The sequence below is a fragment of the Patella vulgata genome, chromosome 4 (genome assembly GCF_932274485.2).
Source record: "Patella vulgata chromosome 4, xgPatVulg1.2, whole genome shotgun sequence".
Taxonomy (NCBI): Eukaryota; Metazoa; Mollusca; class Gastropoda; family Patellidae; genus Patella; species Patella vulgata.
Window position 1 is genome coordinate 86,819,632 of NC_065882.2, and position 18,922 is coordinate 86,838,553.

Genomic DNA, 18,922 nt, shown 5'->3' on the forward strand with positions numbered 1-18,922 from the left:
TGACCTGGCACTTGACCCCAGAATTTTTGACCGCAACCCCGCACTATAGATGCACTATAGATGCGCAGGATCCAACTCACTTGTACGCAAATATGGCTCTGCACTATAAAGAAATAAGTCATCGATTTATAGCCTATTTCGAGCTTGAACTATTAAATTGGCAGATTTTATTGGAGAACTTTGTTGACATATTGATTGCACGATTATTGATAGTCCGATTTGTAGACCGGTTTAGCGGGAGCGAAGGTGACAAGATTTTCACCCCGAGAATATGGCCTAGGTGGCTAGGTGGTTAAGACGCTGGCTCGCTAGCCTGGAGGTCGGGTGTTCGATCCCTGCATTGGCTGAGAAAGTTCATCCCGATTTTCCGACGTGGTTTCCCCTTGTCAGTGGTGCAGAATGAAGGGCCTGACAAGGACAGCTGTCTAGTCCTTCGGATGAGATGAAAAACCGAGGTCCCGTGTATACATTGGCGTGCACGTAAAAGATCCCTTGGCAGTTGGAATTCGATATAAGAGTAGGCGATAGTGCTGCTGGCCGGGCAAAATTTCCCTCATAGCACACTGTATGGCGTATGCATGCCCGTCTTCATTAGCCCAGTCGGAGCAGAACAGTCGACGTTAAACCTCATTTCATTTCATTACATGATGTATCTTTAACTCCATTCCTTTGTCTTCTTTAGGTAAGTGTGAGAGGTGTAGATAGCTTATTTCTCTGGTATTGTTAGTCCTTCACGTTTAAGGTGCGATTTCATTCCAGCTCCTCTCACGCACCTCGACTTTCCTTCACAGGAGTTATTAAAGACTCCTGCAAATTAGCTAAATCGCTCTCCAAAATAGTGAGATTAATAAACTACTTTCGGTTTTTGTTTATTTTAAACTGCATATGTTCGAGCTAGAAGTTTTCATGATGATAATTTTGACCCTACCATATTTACCAAACATATTCACCAAATATTAAACAAGACTAAAACATAAATACAATTTGGCTCTCCTTAATTCAAGTAGAATTACTCTTGCAATATATAATTACAAAGTGATTTTATTGGAGATTTTTTCTCATTTTTGAAACTGGCAGGAGCTTGTTATGGCTCCCACATAATTTTATAAACATGAAAGACTGTAGCCAAGTATATTAATTACATCCTTGTTATTACAGGGAGTGATTAAAGGGCCGCATCGCATATAATAATGTAATAAGATAAGATAAGATAAGATTTTATTGTTTCATAACACCCATTTCAGGCCGCATACAATTCATATACATGACATAAGTAACATGACAAAAAATAAATAGCAATATACATATATATATTTATAAGAATATGAAACATAAAATACATAGGTTCATGTTAAAAGTGAAAATATCTATCAGAAACATTACTTCAAAAATGTATAGATGTCAAAAGGATAAAAAATAAATATGAATGTTTATAAACTGATTTACGTTCAATTTTTTCTGTTTTTACTGTAAATTCTAATCAGTTAGGTTCGGTTTTTCCTGTCTACATCGATAGTATTTATTGCGCATGCTCTCTAGATAATAATATGGCGTCACCAGTCTACATGTCTAGCCTAGTTCTTCGAGTCCCTCGTTACAAATGGTGCTGAAACGCATTATAGAACACGATTCGTGTACCAATGGTAAAATGTTTACTTTGTCTTAAGTTAAATATTAGATATTAGAAGTCCATCTTTCCCCGGAAAAATCACAACATCATTGTTGATTTAAATTGATAAATAATTTGTGTTTTCAATGTTGAAGATTTTGAATGATATTGAGTTAGAGACTTAGCTACTTTAAACAAAATCAGGGGACAAACCCTAAAAAAGTTGGTATTCCCTATAATAACTTTAATATATAATATTCAATATGTGATAGGTGCAGTATATCTATTAATAGAACTGGCATATATTACATTTCTTATCATTTCAGCAATGGAGGATCATTCACAATGCACCATGTATAGAGTAGTACAAAGTTTTATGAATGAGGAAGTAAATTTTGAACAGTTTGACACCTATAACAGGAGAGACGAGGTGGTTGTGGTATACTAACAAGTAAATAACGTATACAAGTAAATAACGTGAGTAATATTTACTTTTATTTGTCATTTTGGTTAATTTCAGACATATAGAAAATGTCCAAGTCTTAGATTTGAAAGGCTTGGTGTTAATAAGTTGAAAAATATTTGATTAATATCCTTGAAAAGTCATTATCAGGCAAAAATAACCTTATTTTCTTGACGTTTTTCACAAATATTGTCATCATTAGTATTATTTTCAGTGATAAATTTATGCCGAATTCATCGTTAGTCACACAGGGTCCTACTCTTATAGATAATAATCGAGAAGTCAGTCAGCTGTCAACTGTATAAATATTTTGTGTATGTTAATGGAGGAAGTAATCAAAAAATTTAATGATGAGAGAGAGGGGTAGAGAGATAGAGAGGGGGGAGAGAGAGAGAGAGAGAGAGAGAGAGAGAGAGAGAGAGAGAGAGAGGGAAAGAGAGAGAGGGGAGAGAGAGAGAGAGAGAGACAGAGAGAGAGAGGGAAAGAGAGAGAGGGGAGAGAGAGAGAGAGATCTGCATGTAGGGATCTTAAGCAATGGGAGGAAACCCGGAAGACCCGGAGAAAACACACACAGGTATGCGGCCCTACCACTTGTCAGCTCAAGCAGGCAATCGAAACCATGTCACTTGATTCAATGACAGACCTTATGATCTAAAGCGCACACGTAAAACCCCCGAGTTTAATACTGAATATTGTATGTTTTTGATTTTGCTCACCCTAATGAAGTTGGGTAAACCTGTGAGAGAGAGAGAGAGAGAGAGAGAGAGAGAGGTTTTAATGTCCACTCGACACAAACTAGGTCATTTCGGGACTAACATATAGTTTAATTTAATTTCAATAATTCGCTTGCACATAGGGGTCTTTAGCAGTGGGAGGAAACCGGAGGACCCAGGGAAAACCCACGAGGTTGGACAGGTGACCCTACTCCTTGTCACGTACAACTGGGGAATCGTAACCACGCCAGTAGACTCAATGACAGGCCTTATGATACAGCGCGCACGTGCTAACCATTCGCCCCCCCCCCCCCCCCCAGGTAAACATGTGAAAACTAATGTTGGTATAATTTTAAATAAGTTTGTTTATGTGGTGTTTCAGCATGGGGTGTATTCAATCTATTCGGAATATTGGTGCTGCCTATGCCACTAATAGTCCTCCTCCTACTTCTAGTACTGCTAATGGTGATGGAGGTAGTGTGAAAAAGAAGAGAACATTACCGCCAGTACCTCCAGAAGGTTTGTATTGTGGGATGTTATAGAACACTTGTTGAAGCTAAATCTAGCCCGGGTTGACTTCAATATTATTAATATATTCCATTTCTGAATTGTTGTGTTTAGACTTCCTCAATGTTTTTCAGAGAGTAGAATTAATCCTTCACAGAATAATCTAGGCAACTCTAGATATACCAACTCTAGATACACCAACTCTAGATATACCAACAATCCCACAGTACACCACATATTTACGTCCGTGCTATACAGCCAAGGATCTCAAATTCTTGAGATTACGTTGACCCGTGGGGCGTGCATGAGGAACAAACTCCCGTCCGGGCCCCCCGAAAAAACAATATTTATATGTGTGTGCGGGGAAGGGGGAGGCCCCCTCTCAGTGCTGCCGAGTAATATTGGACTGTGTGTAACATGCTAGAGTTGATTTGTAGTATATCTGACCCATGGTATATGTGTGGAACATGGTAGAGTTGATTTGTAGTATATCTGACCCACGGTATATGTTTGACACTCGTGGGGCATTATGATTATGATTATAATGTTGAAAACCGCATTGAAACCACATGATTTTTTGCCATTTGCGAGGGGCGCAAAAACTCTAGGGGGTGCAAGAACTTTCACTTTATCCCCTGTGTCCCACCCAGGGTGACCCAGGCCCGTAACCAGCCCCCCCCCCCACCGGAAAATGTTCCCCCCCCCTCCCCCCGTGAAAAAATTGTTGAACATAAAAACAATAGATATACATTGTCCGTCAATTGTACAGCACCCCCTGAGAACACTTCCTGCTCGCTTCGTTGCCCTGAGCTAGTTAAGTCCCTGGTCCCACCTTATACTGGAAAACTCATAGACCACATGTCTTTGAATGAAAGTGTGTTTTAATGTGATTACAGCTGTAATGAGAGCCACGTCTACTTTATATCACCAATAACGGGGGATTTGGGCACAGCGGTGGAAGTGTTGATTGACACTTTTGCAGGCCGTCTCGTTCTTATACCAAGATTAGGCATTGTAATGTTCTTAGTTGTCTCTTCTGGATCAGAAACTGTTCTAGGGGGGCAGCGCCAGGAACTATGCATGAGGGGCAGGAACTGTTCTCGAGAGGTAACGCCAGGAACTATTCACGAGGGGCAGGAACTGTTCTCGAGGGGCAGGAACTGTTCTCGAGAGGTAACGCCTCTCGAATAAAAGCCAAAGGCTCGCCAATTCAATTGTCCGTGGACAATTTTACATCCATTGAAGGACATTGTTTCCAAGATGACTGCGATAAAATCACATGATTCCGGGTCCATAGTATGCTTATACATGTTATTATAGAGATTCAGTGGGATTCTAACAGCTTTGTATGATTATAAATATTTTACAGATAAAAAGATCGTACGAGCATTATATGATTTTAAGGGTATGAATACAGATGATTTGCCATTTAAAAAAGGTGACCGACTTGCACTTGAAAAAGATGATGGGTAAGATAAACAAAAGCAACTGGATGTTGATGGGTTAAATCTATTTGTTAAGGCCAGCTCAATTTTTGTCAAGGCTGTTGAGATGTATATAAGGTTGACAAGATTGTAGATTTGGGTTAGGGTTTGGATTAGCGCTAGCCCTGTTTACATCTGGTGACTTATGACGAAAAATTGATCTGGCCTTATCATTTAGCACTAACCTTGTTGATGGGTTGGGTGATTTTACGGTACTTGCTATATCCACTGTAAGCTGACTGATTAATTTTGATAATGAATGTGTTTCCAATTTACAAGTATTTAATTTCCTGACAACTGTTTAAAAATGAATCATTATACATCAATAATCAATTGGGTTGTTTATTTTTCAACAGTAATCAGGAAATTAAACACTTGTAAATTGAACACTTGATCAAAATTGAAGGGTCAGCTTTAAACTGGACACGAGAACAAATTAGATGATTTATGGTGATTTTAAATGATTGTTGCGAATTTTTAAACAAAAATTTGATATTAAATGAATGTGAAAGAAATTAGTGGTAAATACACAAGATTAAATGATACCTTACAGTGATCGATTTCCTCAACCGCCCAGTATTCTTCTCGGTTGCAAGATGGGTGCGATGACATCATTCTGCTCGGTTGCAAGATGGGTGCGACGACATCATTCTACTTGGTTGCAAGATTGCTGCGACGACGGTGTTCTACTCTGTTCCAAGATGGCTGCGATGACATCATTCTTCTCGGTTCCAAGATGGCTGTGATGACGGCTTTCTACTCTGTTCTGAGATGGCTGCAATGACGTTCTACTCGCTTCCTGGTCCATAGTATGCTTTTAAATGTTGTGTGAATTAATTTCTATAAAATATTTTATATTACAGTGAACCCTCGGATTGGTTATTAGCAACTCATATGAAAACTAACAAGAAAGGCTACATTCCCAGTAATTATGTTTGTAATGATGATAATTCTATAGAGAGTCAAGAGTAAGTATACCAATAAACTATAACAATTACTGATTCATTTAGGCCACGTTTTGAAGAGTATTCTCTCACTGTTTTCAAGAAAGTACTGAAACAATTAATGTGTAGAGTAATTATATATTGACAAGCAATAACAACAAATCAGGAACCTTGCACCACAACAACATGATCAAAGACAAGACATCAACATGATCAAATTGTTTCAATGGCATTTAGTAATTGAACCGGAGTATACTGGTCACAATGCTATGGAATACAAATACTGCTTATCATAGCTTGATAATGATTAGAGAAGCCGAGTTGAAACGTCGCTCAGTAATAAGCAGTAATTGTATTCCATAGAATTGTCACCTGTATAAATGAAATGAAATGAAATGGGGTGTAACGTCCTACTGTTCTGCTCCTATACTGGGCTAATGAAGACAGGCATACGCCATACAGTGTGCTATGAGGGAAATTTTGCCCGGGCAGCGGCACTATCGCCTACTCTTATACCGAATTCCAACTGCCAAGGGATCTTTAACGTGTATTCCAATGTACACGGGACCTCGGTTTTTCGTCTCATCCGAAGGACTAGACAGCTGTCCTTGCCAGGCCCTCCACTGACAAGGGGAAACCACGTCGGAAAATCCTGATGAACTGTCACCTGTATAACATGATCAAAGGCAAGATGAAGGATTAGTGAGGCCACTGATGATTGGCAGTAATTAACATGGGAAAGATTAATTATTGGTCATAGGGGTAAATAATTTGAGACAGACAGACGACGAGTAAGTATACCGGTAATTAAGGTTATTATACTGGTATAATTTGGGAGAGATTTAATCTGCCTATTGCAGGTCTTTCTTTAGGCCTAAAATGTTATCTAGACAATAATTAACTTATCCAAGCCATAATCAACTCTCGATGGCATCAGATTTCTCCGATATTAAATAGATTAGAACAGTTCAGCCATATTTTGATTTAAGCTAAAAATGGAGGAGCGAGACTTAATCTCAAACAACCAGTACGGTGGTTGAAATTATTTGAAAGGAATATTTCTCGTATTTTGTTGAGTTTATCCAATAGAATTTGTACAACTATCTGATATTTTAGTTGGTGGTATGATTTTAATAGAAGAGAGTCGGATGGAATGTTGATGCGGGTTGGTCTTAAAAAAGGAACATTTTTAGTCCGCTATGCTACAGGTAAATACATAATAAACTCAGATCTCTAGTTGTCAATATCACTAGTACAAGGTGGTTGTCAACATGGTCCCACTAGTTGTAAATATCACTAGTACAAGGTGGTTGTCAACATGGTCCCACTAGTTACCAATATCACTAGTACAAGGTGGTTGTCAACATGGTCCCACTAGTTGTCAATATCACTAGTACAAGGTGGTTGTCAACATGGTCCCACTAGTTGTCAATATCACTAGTACAAGGTGGTTGTCAACATGGTCCCACTAGTGTTATATAACACGTTACCAGTATCACTAGTACAAGGTGATTGTCAACATGGTCCCACTAGTGTTGTATCTCACGCTACCAGTATCACTAGTACAAGGTGGTTGTCAACATGGTCCCACTAGTGTTGTATAACACGTTACCAGTATCACTAGTACAAGGTGATTGTCAACATGGTCCCACTAGTGTTGTATCTCACGTTACCAGTATCACTAGTACAAGGTGGTTGTCAACATGGTCCCACTAGTGTTGTATAACACGTTACCAGTATCACTAGTACAAGGTGATTGTCAACATGGTCCCACTAGTGTTATATAACACGTTACCAGTATCACTAGAACAAGGTGGTTGTCAACATGGTCCCACTAGTGTTGTATAACAGGTTACCAATATCACTAGTACAAGGTGATTGTCAACATGGTCCCACTAGTGTTATATAACACGTTACCAGTATCACTAGAACAAGGTGGTTGTCAACATGGTCCCACTAGTGTTGTATCTCACGTTACCAGTATCACTAGTACAAAGTGATTGTCAGCATGGTCCCACTAGTGTTATATAACACGTTACCAGTATCACTAGTACAAAGTGATTGTCAGCATGGTCCCACTAGTGTTATATAACACGTTACCAGTATCACAAGTACAAAGTGATTGTCAGCATGGTCCCACTAGTGTTATATAACACGTTACCAATATCACTAGTACAAGGTGGTTGTCAGCATGACACAAAGACTGCAAGGTGGCTCCCTGTCAAATTGCACATTGAATATAGGTTACTATAGTGTTTAAATTTGTCATCGATTCATCCCCTTCATACATTCAAGAACTAATACACAATTGCATTCCAACATTCATCTAATCCCACCATCTCCTGTTTCATCTAATCCCACCATCTCCTGTTTCATTTGATCCCACCATCTCCTGTTTCATCTAATCCCACCATCTCCTGTTTCATCTGATCCTACCATCTCCTGTTTCATTTGACCCCATCATCTCCTGTTTCATCTAATCCCACCATCTCCTGTTTCATCTGATCCTACCATCTCCTGTTTCATTTGATCCCACCATCTCCTGTTTCATCTAATCCCACCATCTTCTGTGTCATCTGATCCTACCATCTCCTGTTTCATTTGACCCCATCATCTCCTGTTTTATCTGATCCCATCATCTCCTGTTTCATCTAATCCCACCACCTCCTGACCCATGGTCCCATGAATTTTAAATATATTATCCCATGTGTTTTATGTTTTAGATAGATTATCCCATGTTTTATCGGTCCGTGATGAAGATGATGAAGGAGAACCGTGTAACAAACATTACAGAATAAAAAAGATGGATAATGGAGGGTGTTATATAAGTCCAAAACGTACTTTTAACTCAATGATGGAGCTCATTGAAAATTACCAATGTAAGTAATACTTGAATAGCGTTGGTGTGTTTATATTTAGGGTTAATTCCAGTGGAGGTGAATTCATCATAGGCTTTTATGCGGGAGAGAGGGAAAGAAATGGGGTTTAACGTCCACTCGATACAAACTAGGTCATTTCATGACTAACATATGGTTCAATTTTATTTCAATAATTCGCTTGCGCGTAGGGGTCTTTAGCAGTGGGAGGAAACCGGAGGACCCGGAGAAAACCCACGAGATTGAACAGGCGACCGTACTCCTTGTCACGTACAACCGGGGATTCGAAACCACACCAGTTGACTCAACGACAGGCTTTATGATACAACGCGCACGTGCTAATCATTCGGCCATCCAACCCCCCTCTTTGATGCAGGGAATCTGGTCAGAGATATACTAATGTATTGTCCAAATTTATAATTACGGGAGGTAACTGCTGGAAGATGGGGCTGGGGGATGGAAAACATGATTCATTGGTAGATTCAGAATCAGAAATGAAATAAAATGAAAAGGGGTTTAACTTCCTACGCCATACACTGTGCTATGACGAAAATTTTCCCGGACAGCGACACTATAGCCTACTCTTATATCGAATTCCAACTGCCAAGGGATCTTTTACATGCATACACAGGACCTGGGTTTTTTATCCCATCCGAACGACTAGACAGCTGTCCTTGTCAGGCACTCTGTCCTGCACCACTGACAAGGGGTAAACCTCGTTTGAAAATCATAATGTACTTTCTCGGCCAATCCAGGGATCGAACCCACAACCTCCAGGCTAGCGAGCAAGCGTCTTACCCACTTAGCCACCATGGCTCCCTATTCGAAATAAAATATTGTTTAAAGCAAATACACTTTTGATTTTCAACAACAATGTAAGAGTTATGCAAAATCACTAATATTTCGGACCTAGAAATTGACACAAATGGGTCACAACGCATATAATAATGTAATTTGAATGTATATAAACTAATTTACATTCAGTCGTTTCCATTTTTACTCTAATTTCAAATCAGTTATGTTCGGTGAAATACACCAGAAGTCTCATTCGAATGGCAATCTCTAGCTTCTGGTTATTCCAGTCTACAACGATAGTATTTATTGCACATGCTCTCCAGATAAAAATATGGCATCACCGTTTTAAATGACTTGTGGAATATGTCTAGCCTCGTTCTTCGAGTCCCTTGTTACTCGATTTGTGTATCAGTGGTAAAATGTTTATTTTGTCTTAATATTGGATATCAGAAGCCCATCTTTTCCTGGTAAGATCAAAACATCAATGTTGATTTAAATTGACAAATAATTCGTGTTTTCAATGTCGAAGACTTTGGATGATATTGAGTTAGAGACTTAGCTACTTTAACTTGTGGGATTTTCCAACGTGGTTTCCCCTTGTCGGTGGTGCAGGACGGAGGGCCTGACAAGGACAGCTTTCTCGTCATTCGGATGAAACGAAAATCCGAGGTCTCGTATATACATTAGTAGATCCCTTGACAGTTGGAATTCGCTAAAGAGTAGGCGATAGTGATGCTGCCCGAGCAAAGTTTCCCTCATAGCACACTGTATGGTGTTTACCCATCTTCATTAGCCTAGTCGGAACAGAACAGTAAAACCTTAAACCCCATTTCATTTCATTTCACTTTAACTTGTAGATGGTTTGTGTTGCTAGAAGTAATAATATATCTTTTAACTTTAATTTTTAGCAAATTCAGACGGTTTATGTTGTTTATTAACTGATCCTTGTCCTAAAGACAGACCAGCTTGTTTACCATTCAGACAACTTGAAGTTAAACGAAGTGCCATTAAATTAGAAAATAAAGTTGGAGCTGGGTATTTTGGTGAAGTTTGGAAAGGTATGGACATATTTTATCCTATGGAAAATAGAGAGAGAGAGAGAGAGAGAGAGAGAGAGAGAGAGAGAGAGAGATGGGGTTTTAAAGAGAGCTGAGAACTGTAGAGATCTAGAACAACACAAACTAGGTCATTTCGGGACTAACATATTGTTTGATTTTATTTCAATAATTCACTGGCGAAAACCCACGAGGTTGGGCAGGCGACCCTGCTCCTTGTCAAGTACAACCGGGGAACGAAACCTCGCCACTTGACTCAATGACAGGCCTTATGACCTGAATCTTGTTGTTATATAACCTGCGTCATGGATGATGTGAGGGATTAGTCAATGAAACGGTCTATTACAACAAGTTTTTGGTGCAAGGTACATATGTCTGACGTCATGGGGTCAAAAGCCACTTGGATGACCCTGACCTGACCTACCACTACAACTGGTCATATCTTCATGTAGTTTAGGCCATTGAAAGTAGAAAAAAACAAAACAAAATATAGATTTTAATCAGATTGCCTTATATTTCATTTATTTTATTATTTTAGGCCAATTTAGAAATGCTATAACCGTCGCTGTAAAAACCCTAAAAACAGGTACCATGTCAAGTGAAAGTTTTCTGGAAGAAGCTAAAGTGATGCATCGGTTGTTTCATCGTAGATTAGTAAACATTTTAGCCGTTTGTTCCGATTCCGATCCTCTATTGATCGTCACCGAGTTTATGCCTAATGGTTCTCTCTTACATTATTTACGAAGTGACGAAGGAAAAAGGTTACAGTTCTCAGCTATTATAGATATGGCATCACAGGTAGGTTAAATACAATACAATACAATACAATACAATACAATTGAATAGAATTTTATTGCATCGAAACGTCCTTTGAGGACAGCATACAATATACAAAGTATTAAATACAAGTAAACAAAATTTGGACAGGTACAAAAATATGGATGGACATAAATTCAGAGCACTAATATAAATAGACAGTATAAAACCTGCCTACATGATTCAGATATATAAAACTATGTAACAAAACGTACAAAGTATAAAATCACATAACTCGACAGTATAAGACCCACATACAGGGTACATAATATATTAAAATACAAAACAAGACAATAAAATATCATGAAATTTAACATATGAGAGAGGGAGAGAGATGAGGGAGAGAGATGAGACCATTCTTTTCTGTTTATTTTATTGTTCAAATTATATTAGATCAGGGCTTCCGCTTAGTCTGTGGATAACTTGTAGGTTGGTAAATAAAACAAACTGGTTGTTTTGCTCGATTAGACCGTCTAGATGTGAGAGCCATGGTGGTTCCGGGCGCGATTAGACCGTCTAGATGTGGGAGCCATGGTGGTTCTGGGCTCGATTTGACAGTCTAGATGTGGGAGCCATGGTGGTTCTGGGCTCGATTTGACAGTCTAGATGTGGGAGCCATGGTGGTTCCGAGCTTGGTTTGACAGTCTAGATGTGGGAGCCATGGTGATTCGGGCTCGATTTGACAGTCTAGATGTGGGAGCAATGGTGGTTCCGGGTTCGATTTGACAGTCTAGATGTGGGAACCATGGTGGTTCTGGGCGCGATTTGAGTCTAGATGTGGGAGTCATGGTGGTACCAGGTTTCGAGACAGTCTAGATGTGGGCGCCATGGTGGTTCTGGGCGCGATAAGCCTACAGCTAATTTATCTTTCCTTTTACAAGTTTATTATAATGATGAATAGAATTATTTGAGATGTGATCTTCTTCATAATCAATAATATATTTAATCTAGGATTTGATTTGACAATTTGAAGGAGTGACATTCATATATGTAGGACAATAAGCAGTAGAAGATGACAACAACTCTTGTAAAGTAGGTCTAAAATAGCTGGAGACTAGTAGTACGAGGACATCTAAACTGGGATCTCAGCGATACACAAGGGATTCAGGAAAAAGATAAAATAAGTAGAGAAGCAACCCCTATAACCAGAGACGATAGACGAACTCCTAGGTAGTGATAAACAAATTTATTGGTAGACACCTTTAGTCCGAAATGCCTACCAATAAATTTACTTATCATTACCTAGAAGTTCGTCTATCTTCTCTGGTTATAGGGGTTTCTTCTCTACTTATGTAGGGAAATGTTGCTTTATTTGATATGTGAGAATTATGTTTTTAGATTGCTGAAGGAATGGCGTTTTTAGAATTGAAGAGTTTTATTCATCGTGATTTAAGAGCTGATAATATATTGGTAGGCAAAAACCTTGAAGTAAAAGTAGCCGATTTTGGTTTGGCTCGATTAATAGAGGACAATGCCATATACTCGGCTTCTGAAAGTAAGTTTAAAAAGTTAATCACAGGAGATGAATTTCATTACTTTTTAAATATAATCATTACAATTACGTGGGGCCTGGAGGTTGTGTGTTCGATCCCTGCGTCCGCAGAGAAAGTTCATCAGGATTTTCCGATGTGGTTTCCCCTTGTCAGTGGTGCAGGAAGGAGGGTCTGACAAGAACAGTTGTCTAGTCGTTCGGATGGGATGAAAAACTGAGGTCATGTGTTTACATTGGCCTGCACGTAAAAGATCCCTTGGAAGTTGGAATTCAATATGAGTAGATCATAGTGCCACAGCCCGGGCAAAATTTCCCTCATTAGCCCAGTTGGAGCAGAACAGTAGGACGTTAAACTCCATTTCATTTCTTTTCACAAATATTTAGACAGGACTTCACCTTTTTTGGTTGGTGCTATCTGAGAAATAGAGAATTTCTTGGTCGTCCTTGAAGACATATTAACCCCGACAAGTTAATATGGAGCTTGACAACATGTAGCTTTATTATATATGTTTTTCAGATACAAAGTTTCCAATCAAATGGACGGCGCCGGAAGCAGGTTTATACCGTCAGTTTAGCGTCAAATCAGATGTCTGGTCATTTGGTATACTATTGTATGAATTAATCACTTTTGGTCGCCAGCTATATATAGGTAAGTTATCACCATCACAATCAGCACATCAAATCACAATCTGATTAAAACACAGATCCTATTTCGTTTCGTTTTTATTTTATAGTTCATAATTTTGTTTTGCCTGTCTTTACTACACAAGGATCTGGAAGACTTGTTATATAACCCACGTTCTGAATGATGTGAGGGATTAGCCGATGAAACGGTCTGTTATGGCGAGGTTTTGGCGTAAGGTGCACGGAACTGTGGGTAACCCACTAGAAACAGCAACGCTGATTGGTTAATCAAATGTCTGATGTTATAGGGTCAAAGGCCTCTCATATGACCTCTGACGCGACCTTCCACTACAACTGGTCAGATCTTCATGTAGTAGAGGCTATCGAACAGCAGAGTATTTGACTCTAATCATGGAGATGTTGTCAGTGGTAGCAAATAGAATAGAATACAAACTACTGTTATCTTTAAATACATAAATACATTGACTCTACCCTTTCTATCTGACCTTCTTGAAAACAATAAATCCACAGGAGGGGGGAGGAAGAGAGAGGGGGGAGGGGGATGGAGGGGTGGAGAAGGGAAAGGAAGGAAAAGAGAGAGTTGAAAGGTATTGGGGGGCAGGAAGGAAGAGAGAGAGGGAGGAAGGAAGGAAGGAAGAGAGGGGGGAGGAAGAGAGAGGGGAAGAAGAGGAAGGAAGGAAGGAAGGAAGGAAGGGAGAGAGAGAGAGAGAGAGAGAGAGAGAGAGAGAGAGAGAGAGAGATGCTTACTAATGTAACTGGTTTAGAATTCTTTTTGGTTTTTTTTGTAGGCATGGGTGGTAACGAGGTTTTAACTAAGGTTGAACAAGGCTACAGACTTCCGAAACCAAAAACAAATGAGATGTCATTAGAATGCCCCCAAGATTATTATAATATTATGTTATCCTGTTGGAAGAAAAAACCAGCAGAGCGACCAACATTTCAATTTCTGTTTGATTTGTTTTCTGATTACGAGAATGCTACAGAGAATGGTTACCAGGATCCATCGACAGATATCAGATAAACTTCTCTTATACATGTCACACAACTGGTTCAAGTGTTAGTTACAAATACATTGTTAAAATATGTAAATATCACCTGGGCCCTTATTCATGAAAACTTAAACTAAGATACAATCGAAATTTTAAGAAATACTGCAATTCCATTGGCTGACCAGTAAAATCAATTTGCATATATCCAATGAAGTTGCAGTATTTCTTAAAATTTCGGTTGTAACTTAGTTTAAGTTTTTGTGAATAAGGGCCCAGATGTTAAATTGTATGATAGATTTATTTATATATTATGTTTAGAATACAAGTTACAGAAAAGTTACAAACTGAGATTTTAATATTGTTGTATTCTCTATATCAGTTTTATCACAGTTTACATACAGTCTCTTTATCAGTTTTGGCTGACCGATTGACCAAACTGATTAAAACACAGATCCTATTTCGTTTCGTTTTTTATAGTTCAAAATTTCGTTTTACTTGTCTTTACTACACTAGGATCTGGAACAGTTGTTATATAACCCGTGTTCTAATTGATGTGAGGGATTAGCCAATGAAACAGTCTGTTACGGCGAGTTTTTGGCATGAGGTGCACAGAATTGTGAGTAACCCACTAAAAACATCAACGCTGATTGGTTAATCAAATATCTGACATCGTAGGGTCAAAAGCCACTCATATGACCTCTGATGCGACCTTCCACTAGAACTGGTCAGATCTTCATGTAGTGTAGGTCATCGAAAGTATAAAAAAAAAACCGAAACGAAATATAGATCTGTATTGTAATCAGATTGATGGTTGACACAATTATATGGAATAGAAGTTACTTAAAATTTTATTTCTGGCAATGTTTCGATAAAGGTTCTCTTTTCTTTATCACATGCCTTAATAATATATATTGAAAGAATTTGAATTTTAAAGTGAGAGGCCTGGTCCAAATCGATAATACCATATTGTAGTTAGTTTAATTGTAAATAGAATGACAGGCTGATTTGTATCCAGATAGTTTTAATATCAACCAAACCAGCAATCTCCCTAATAAAAAACCCTTGGTTTCAAATTAGAATATTTAAAAAATAATCTAGTATTAATTTTTTTTATTATTTATTATTATTCATATATTAAGCTTTTAAAAAAATTGCTGTATATATCAAATTATGAGTAGGTCTTTAATTTATCATGGCCTGTGATAAGGGGTCAACAAGCCACATGGCCTGTGATAAGGGGTCAACAAGCCACATGGCCTGTGATAAGGGTCAGCCAGCCACATGGCCTGTGATAAGGGGTCAGCAAACCACAGTCAACAAGCCACATGGCCTGTGCAAAGGGGTAAACAAGCCACGTGCCCTCTTTCATCTGTAAATTCAATAGTAGTTTTATAGTTAAATTATCGATTTATGTGTGATTGTGCGTCAGGGGCTGAAATGATTCACAAATATCTTAAATCAACAGATAATATAATTAATTTAAGGAGCAATAGTCCATCCAGACTCAAGGGAGAGAGAAATGGGGTTTAATGTCCACTCGACACAAACCAGCTGACTCAGCTGATGCAGCGCGCACAAGCTAATCATTCGGCCATCTTCCTTTGTATTTAACAATTTTTTTTTATTTTGGAGAAATATTTTTAGAGAAATGTTATGCAAGATTTATATTTGGAAATTTGTATTTGGAAATTTGTATTTGGAAATTTGTTGTCCCAGATTTGTTTTTCATTGTATGTCTCTGATGAAATGTAAATGTAGGCCAATTTTTTGATTTTCTAAAATAAATTTTATCTTTATATTAAAGTTACATTATGTAAGATTTAGGTAAAGAGTTAACCATTCTTGCTATAATAGCTAAAAAATAAATAATGAAAAATGATATAATATTGAACATTTCATTCAAATTACTTCATTCTCAGCCAAGTTATCACTGTTTCTAATTTTGACAAGATGTGTGTATTGTGGTAACCAGGGCACTGGTATATTCGAGTCTTAGCCCCGCTTTCCCATTTTTAAATTAATCGAGAGTTGATTATGGTCTTCTTTTGTTTATAAATGCCTAATTAATAGTTTATATAACATAACGTTTACTCTCATTCCATTTCATTTCATTTCATTTCATCTCATTTCATAAAGAGAGAGAAATGGGGTTTAACGTCCACTTGACACAAACTAGGTAATTTTGGGACTAACATATGGTTTAATTTTATTTCAACAATTCGCTTGCGCGTAGGACCCAGAGAAAACCCACGAGGTTGGACAGGCGACCCTACTCCTTGCCACGTACAACCGGGGATTCGAAACCACGCCAGTTGACTCAATGACAGGCCTTATGATAAAGCATGCACGTGCTAACCATTCGACCATCCAACCCCCATTTCATAAAGACCTTGGTCCATAAGTATCAATTTTACAGTGTTATTAATGTTTATTTCTGTACAGTATTTGTTTTTATAGGAATTATATTTATAATACACAACTTACGTCTTTCATATATTCCATGCTATTTTTAGTGTCCAGTCATCAACAACGGTAGTAATAGTCATCATCCCTCACTGTAAACATCATCATCTTATCATCATCATTATTGTCAGTGCCGTATTATCCTAAAGGCTGACTAGGCTGAAACCAAGGGGTCCCATCAAATGCAGGGAACTTGGCAACCTTTTTTTTCTTCTAGTGTCCAATATTAATTAAAGGTTCTTTGTTCCTCCAATTATTACTTCGTTTGTAATAAAAGGAAGTTTGAAACCTAAGGGCCACACCATCATGTAGAACGCTAGATCAGAGACAGTCCTGCATATATAATGTCATAGGTGGATTGTAAGTTAGGCTAAGGGTTAGGCTTGGGTTAGGGTTAGCGCTATCCCTGTTTACATCTCAAGACTTTGACAAAATCTGCCGGTTTTTTACCCTCTCATATGATGTCATATGTGCTAGTGTTCTCCGAATATTGTTCATTGCTCATCATGATGTCATAACACCACCATCATGATGTCATAGCACCACCGTGATTTGTATAAATTTATCTAGTTTTGTTATATTTTTGATATTGTATTAATAAAAGATAATTAGAAATATTTTCATTTAGGCTAGTTATTGGTTTTAAATTATTTCATTATTCATAGCACCTTGACAATTAACCAATAAAGGTAGCCGCAGTGACTGAATGACAGTTGCCTACAACAATTCTATAAGGAGAGCCGATGTGGCTCGATAACCAGGGGTCAGAGTTCGGATCCAAGAGTTAATGGAGAAAGAGTCTAGTCATTTGGGTGGGCCAAAAACACAAGGTTTTCCAAATCCTTGACAGTTGGAATTCAATAATAAGTACAGGATGACCACATTATACTAAACCACGCTACAAGATAGAAAATAGACAAAAATCAATTAATCAAGTAAATGGATCCGGGGGCCAGCTGTAATCATCGAACGCAGCGCCCAAGGCCAGGCAAGATTTCTCTCAGAGATAGCTCATAGCATGGCGTACCGTAATAATACGCCCATCTTCATTAGAAATGAAATGAATTGAAATGGGGTTTAACGTCCTACTGTTCTGCTCTGAACTGGGCTAATGAAGACGGGCATACGCCATGTGGTGTGCTATGAGGGAGATTTTCCCCGGACAGCGGCACTACGAAGCACTCTTATATCGAATTCCAACTGTCAAGGGATCTTTTACGTGCACGCCAATGTGTTCACGGGACCTCGGTTTTTCGTCTCATCCGAACGACTACACAGCTGTCCTTGTCAGGCCCTCCGTCCTGCATCACTGACACGCCAGAAAATATCTTCGTTAGCAGAATAGTAAGACCTTAAACCCCATTACATTTCAATTTTGCACGTAAAAGAACACTTAACACAGTTGGAAGTAAAATAAGTGTAAATGTTAGCGCCGCCATCAGGGCAAAATTCCCCTCATAGCACACTGTCTGGTGTATGTCCATCTTCATAAACCCAGTCAGTGCAGAACAGTTAAACACCATTTCATTTTCTTTGTTAAAAAAGTAATATATCCAACAAATCTAAGGCAGAATATAAATATTGCTGGACTTTAAGCCAATTGTTTAAAAGTCATTTTATAAAGATAACTTCACCAGTAGGATTTGTATAATATTATTGTATCGTCATCTGTAATTTATTGTTGTCTTGCCCCTGTTTTTTAAAGTTGTAACACTGTTAATATTCCCCCTCGGTGTTTGTCAGTAAAATATGCGAGGAAGAGAAGTGTAAATATGTCTTAGATTTAACCAGCTAAAACATGGCTGAGATTAACAAGCAGAAATAGGTGAAAGTTCAGCTCACTTCAAATATTTTACCGGTGGAAGATCATCTCACTTCACGGATTTATCTCTTTAACTGATCCTTTTAAACCATTTCAGGTCTCGTTGTATAGTTAGAACAAGGTTTGTTTTTCAGTCAATGTTGAAGACATAGTGTCACAGTCAGGACCTTCACAAGAGTTAGTGCTAAATGATAATGCCAGCTACATTTTCCGTCATAGGTTACGAGATGTAAACAGGGCTAGTGCTAA

At 38.4% G+C, this 18,922-nt stretch overlaps 1 protein-coding gene across 2 annotated transcripts; it reads left to right on the top strand.

The window, feature by feature from the left end:
- Positions 1 to 1,938: 1,938 nt before the first annotated feature.
- LOC126817723 (tyrosine-protein kinase SRK2) lies at positions 1,939 to 17,474 on the top strand. 2 transcript variants are annotated; one of them, XM_056100644.1, is made up of 11 exons: positions 1,939 to 2,069; positions 3,168 to 3,304; positions 4,662 to 4,761; positions 5,640 to 5,744; positions 6,837 to 6,928; positions 8,444 to 8,599; positions 10,300 to 10,449; positions 10,985 to 11,244; positions 12,601 to 12,757; positions 13,272 to 13,403; positions 14,188 to 17,474. In XM_056100644.1, exons 2-11 carry the CDS (start codon positions 3,169 to 3,171, stop codon positions 14,418 to 14,420), a joined length of 1,521 nt encoding a protein of 506 aa, XP_055956619.1. In that variant the 5' UTR covers positions 1,939 to 2,069; position 3,168; the 3' UTR covers positions 14,421 to 17,474. The 2 variants fall into 2 exon arrangements, with proteins under 2 accessions (XP_055956619.1, XP_050400801.2); XM_050544844.2 differs by having other exon boundaries at positions 1,955 to 2,086.
- The last annotated feature ends 1,448 nt before the right edge of the window (positions 17,475 to 18,922 follow it).